At 31.5% G+C, this 6,086-nt stretch overlaps 1 protein-coding gene across 1 annotated transcript; it reads right to left on the reverse strand.

Annotated features, from left to right (window-relative positions):
* Positions 1-623: 623 nt before the first annotated feature.
* On the reverse strand, positions 624-5,655 carry LOC125066525. Its single transcript, XM_047674627.1, has 5 exons — positions 5,409-5,655; positions 3,685-3,811; positions 3,203-3,473; positions 1,473-1,595; positions 624-753 (listed from the first exon to the last, which is right to left on the reverse strand). The coding sequence occupies exons 1-5, from the start codon at positions 5,467-5,469 to the stop codon at positions 637-639; spliced, it is 699 nt and encodes a 232-aa protein (XP_047530583.1). The 5' UTR covers positions 5,470-5,655; the 3' UTR covers positions 624-636.
* Positions 5,656-6,086: the final 431 nt, after the last annotated feature.

Here is a 6,086-nt window from a genome sequence, read left to right on the forward strand (position 1 = left end):
AATATTTGAGAATACTCAGTGCAGAATCCCAAGGTAGATGGCTGTGCGGTAGGTACGACGCATTATCATTGTAACTTAGGGTACCTGTAACTTCATAATATAACTGATATATTTTTGTATTAAATTTAACGATAAAAATAAAGTAAGTAAACTTATATCGAATTCACGTCACGAGATAAAATATAAATAAATATAAATATTGGACAACATCACATACATTACTCTGATCCCAAATTTAAGTAGCTAAACCACTTGCGTTAAGGAAAATCAGAAGTAACGACGGTACCACAAACACCCAGACCCAAGACAACATAGAACACTAATGAACTTTTTTTTACATGTACTCGGCCGGGAATCGAACCCGGGACCTCGGAGTGACCACGGAGGTTGTCAAATGATGGACACATGAATAAACAAACTGATGACAACAATTAAAGCTTATGAAAACTGATGCTTGCCCGAAATAGATTTGGGCTATGTACATATTATATCCAACGGGATCCCAAATTTAATTTTGTATAAAAATTTAAATTATACTAAAATTTGAAAATAAAACTACAAAAAACTCGTTTATACATCGTTTATAATAAATAATAGAAAATATTTACTGATATGATGACTTTTTCAAAGACATAATTAACACCTGTTGTCGTAACGTATTTCCGGTAATTCAGTTTTGGAAGCAATTTCCAAAATAAGTGGTGCGATGTAATTTGCTCCCCATTGATTAAATGAAATGTGATGCGCGAAAAACTGAAAAAAAATTAAAAAAATTTACTAGTTAAATATGAAACTGTCTTTAATAAGAAATAATATAATATTTGTATTTTTTTTATAAAGAGAATTTATTATTATTGATTAACAGTTAGGAAAAACTCTCCGAACCTTAAAAATTATAATATAAATTTCTTGGACAACTTGAGCATGCCTATCACAGCGTTAGTATGTAACACAAAGTTTGTAACGTTACGGGTTCCTGGAACACAACTTGGAAGCCGAATGGTATACCTATTTAGGACACGTTAATTATCATTGTTTTGTTTTTTTTTGTAGATTAAGTAATAGGTTTTTTTTTTAATTTTTAATACTTTTTTATAATTGTGCCGAGTCCTAATAAACATTTCTTTCTTTCTATAATGTAATATTTCTTTTTTCAATAATATTTATTTTAAAAACAAAAGAAATATGATAAGATTTGATGTATAGTTTGTTCTGTCCAGTTTCCTTCTATATACTTCTGTATAGGTACTACCCACTTACAACATATTCTGCCGTAAAGCACCAATATTATTATTTATTATTATGGTGTTATAGTTTAAAAGTGACGTGAGCCAGTGTAACAGGCACGGGACAAAGGGCCCAAGTTTGGTAGCCCATTGGTGAGATAATGTCGATAGGCAGTGGTGTCCGCTTACCATCAGGTGGCCCATTTGCTAGTCTATCTTAAATAATTTGTTAAAAATATATCTTACATGTCTCGATAACAATTCTGATATGCTGTTTTGGGGCATGTACGTCATCCGTCGGACAGCAGCGTTCGATGAAACGGCTGCCGTCGTAACACTTATCTCATTAGTTTGTAAGTTTTTAACGATCTGAAATTGAATCGGAATTTTATATGATAGCTTACATATGAAACAGAAGTTTGCTTTTCGATAAAAACGCCGGAAACTGTTTAGACACTCAATAGTTGTTAATCTTATTCATCAATCATCACACATCACAAACAATCCATCATACTAAATACCCATGCATTGCAAATGATAAAAAAAGGACGCAAAATTAAATTTAAGTTTCAATTAATTCAATAAATATTCAGAAGTTCCTCATTTTTTGTATCATCACATTTTCAGCATACATATATCTTAAAAATTCTATGTATGTTTTTCATTTTTGGTTGGTGACTTTGTCTGCATAGCCACCACCCCCTTACCATATATGCTACGGTTAAGCAGTAACACTTGTTCCGGTTTGACGAGTCAGTGAGCCAGTATAAGTACAGCAACAAGAAACATACCATCATATTTCTATAGGTTGGTGGCGCATGAAATTTTAACCATTTTTTTATAACCATGTAAAAAATTGTTTAAATTTCTTACAGCCCCAATGTCTATGATACTAGTAGCCTAGTAACAAAAAAAAAGTTAAAATAAATTGTAAACCCTTGATCCCGTTACACAGTTTGAATTATGAGATAATTTTAAAATTATTAATTAATTATCACGAGTAGAAAAGCCTAGAATATCCAGTACATATCCGTATCCCAGCTTACACGTTGCAGTTTTAGTATTTCTGTTGAGATCTATATTAATAATTAACTTAGTCTGTGTTTAAAATAATAATAATATATTTTTTAAAAAAGATTATTCTTTATCTGTTGTCGTATCAAAAATAAAAATTAAGTACTTATTAAATCAGAACCATGCTTGAATGAACCAAAAATTCAAACTTTTGTATTTTACAACTCATGACTGACGTAGGTCACGATAGCTAAGATATGAAAGGGCACAATATAAATCTTGATACAGCAACATCTTATTTGCCTGGCCTGTATTTGAACCCAAGACTTCGCGATCAACACCAGACCAGCGAGATAGGTTTAAAACTAATTTTTAGGTGACTAATAACAACAAAACATTTTTATTTAATAATAGCGTAAGCCGATTTTTATCGGTTTGATTGCTATCGTCCCATTGATTATGGGACGATAGCTGCATATAAAAAAATCAGTTATGGTCTCAATATTTTGAAGAGCTCCAGCCGTGAATGTGCAGAAAAATAAAGATTTCATGATTGCAATTTACTAACAAATAATACATTTTAGGAAGCCGAAAAAAGTTACTAGCCTGTTAGGGAGCGGTACTACGTCTGTATAAGAAAAAAATAAAAAATGTAAAGAAAATTAAAGTGACTTGTTTTCGACAAACTCCAATTCTAACTGAACTAATGTATATTATTTCATATTAAACTTTTTATTTAAAAGAGGTATCATTTTGGCGCCAAATATAGATGAGCGACTTGCAGTTTACAATGAAATGATATCAAAACAAAAGATGTCATAAGTTTCGAAATTTCTAAAATATATTTTGAATAAACGCGTTTCGCGGGAGACACGCGGGACTAGTTATTGTTAACTCATCTCTCAGTACTCATCCAACAGTAAAGCTTCTACTAATAGAAAATTTTCAGAATTTATACCAACCGTGCACCGTAATGCAATCAAATTAAACGAGAACACTCCCGTGAAGTATTGGGTATCAAAGCCCTCTATGTTGGCGACAACATCGTAGCCAACGTAGAATTTCCTAAAATTAAGTAATCCGTTCACGGACACCAAGTTCTCCACAGAACCATTGACTGTTCTAGTGGAAAACAGGCTCTGTATATTTGATACGTCAATACTTCGAAAATGTAGGGGGAATCCATTAGTATAGTTCGCTGTTCCTTGGGCATGCCACTTGAATAGACGTTCGCTGAAAAAAAAAACACGTTACGTACATAATTTTTAAGCATTTTTTTGCACATTGATAATGTAAATTTTTGAGGAAACCTTACAAGATATATACCAAATTATAACAATCGCCACTGAGTTTTAATTAAATATTTTGCTTGTACCACCATTGTCCAAAGATACTGGCAGTCGTCAGTGTCGTCTTTATATGTTAAATAAAAAAAAAATCTTACTTAATTTCTTGATTTACATCATTTAATTTAAGATTACACCATTTGACATTTTTTTCTAGTCTGCTGATGACATTTTGAATGATATTCAAAATGTAACCGTCGCGATTAACCAGGCAAGCCCTTGAACCTAAAATTAAAAATTATCAGACAATATAAATGAATACTCATAAGGGTACATGTTTTTTATTTATAATTGCATCATAAACTTTTGTGGATTAATTAATTTGCATAAATTATACTATTAATCACAAATTGAAATTTATACGAATATGTTGATCGATAATGTATGAGAACCGATAGTCGTTGTATAAATAAATAAGTCTTGCAGACTTATTTATTTTGTTGTAAAACAAGTGAAGTTTTATACCTACAATTATACATCTACAAATATAAAGCATTAGACTGCTTCGTTAGAACCTACTTGATAAGAGATTATTTATCGATTTATATCCCACGGGAATACCTCACACTACCTCTGCCATGTATTTTCCGAGAACAGTGTACCAGTTTCATTGAACGTCTCGTCCCTCACAGACGGATTGAATCGCGATTTGCGCGTAACGATACGTAAATAAATTGTAAAAAATAAATTAAAAGATACTCTGCAAAATTAGGCCGAAGTTTCTCTTAGTATTGTAGTAGTTACATAATTTTCCGATGTAAATAAAAAATATACTGAAAGATAGCTTGGGAAAAGAAGCCAATAATAACAAATTCAGAAAGTACTTTGCGTATATATTTTTACTTCTATGTAAATGTTTTTAGGGAGAGAGAAAGAGAAATTGTCTAAATGATGTAGGTAGGAACGTATATATTTTTCAAGCTGTACCAGAAACAATAACTGAGAAAAAAAGGAATTAATGTAACTCAAATCAAGCCATTTTATGGATATCAACACCTTCAATCTTGAGTTTAAATATTATGAAGTCGAGTTCAGTTTCCGCAAATGGGAGCAATTAATTCACTCTATACCCTCACTGTTGGCTTTGCCTGATAGGTTTCATAAAAAACATTAAAACCCAATAAGTAATTATTGGTCCGACCCCAGGTTTGTGCCCAGCATTTTGGGATCTTTGTTTATTTTTATAAGAATTCTATTTCAACTTTAATACATATTGATTCATTAATCCGATAAGTATGTATTTGCGTATAAAAAAAGGTAAATGTATAAACGTCTTCAGAATGCCTGAGTCAAATTACCTTCTTTATTTTTAAATGATAGATAAAAATAAAATTGTGTCTGTTTATGACACAGTTTTAATTGTTATCAAAATGAGAATGAATGCATTGCTCGCGAATATTTTTAATTCAGTCAAGTAGTTTCTGGTGCATTTAAAGAAACGTTTTTAAAACTTTTAAATAAATCTAACATACTAAAAATTGACGCATATCAATTATATAAAGGCAGTCCATATAAATTATGTTCATTTCTATACGCGTATTTTATTTGTAATACGAAGTCGGACTGGCAAATAGACCTTATATATAAGTGTCACTAGTTGGCACTGCATAACTTAAGTTGCCAAATAGTATAGCAATTATTTTATCGGATGCACCAACATGCCCCACTATAGTACATTTTTTTTTAATTTTTATATCTTTAATTTGAAATAAGAACTTTAACTTCACATTTAAGAAGCGTACCAATCGAAAATCATTTATCAGTACACAAACAAAAAATCCTGTACGAGCTTAATTTTATACATAACAATACACGTACTCACCCCAATTTTGACAATTGCCAGTTACTATAAATAATAACAAAATCGGCAAATATTTCAGCATTTCTAACTATTTATAAAACTATCTGTTTTCGATACAATTCGATACAAAACCGTGTTATATAATCAGCACTTAGAAATAAGTTGTAAATAAAATAAAATCACAATAAAAAGAGGTATACAATTAAATTGTTTCGATAAAAACAATTAATACTGTGATAATAATGACCTCACAGAAGCAATCACCAGGGCATTACACATATAAGTATATCAGGATGTAATTGATATGATATCGAATTGCGATCTGATACTCAAATTATTTAACACTTTAATCCTGTTACATTATAAATGTGGAAGTTTTATGTTTGATTATTTGTTACTCTTTTCGCCTTAACTACTCAACCAATCATAAAGAACTTTTAAGAAGAATCAGGTGTACAGATAAGGAAACACTGTATGTAAACCCAAGTGGGCAAAGTCTAGAGCAAAATATTGGTCAAAATTGATTTTTAAGACATCTTCTGCCTCGCACAACCAGCTTTCGCCGGCGATTTCTCCGAACCGATACGACTTGGGGACCTTCAAGAAAAGAGCGTACTCATTCCTTAAAGGCCGACAACGCACCTGCAAGCCCACTGGTGTTGCAGATGTCCATGGGCGGTGTTAATCACTTTCCATCAG

The sequence above is a fragment of the Vanessa atalanta genome, chromosome 9 (assembly GCF_905147765.1).
Source record: "Vanessa atalanta chromosome 9, ilVanAtal1.2, whole genome shotgun sequence".
NCBI classification, from domain to species: domain Eukaryota; kingdom Metazoa; phylum Arthropoda; class Insecta; order Lepidoptera; family Nymphalidae; genus Vanessa; species Vanessa atalanta.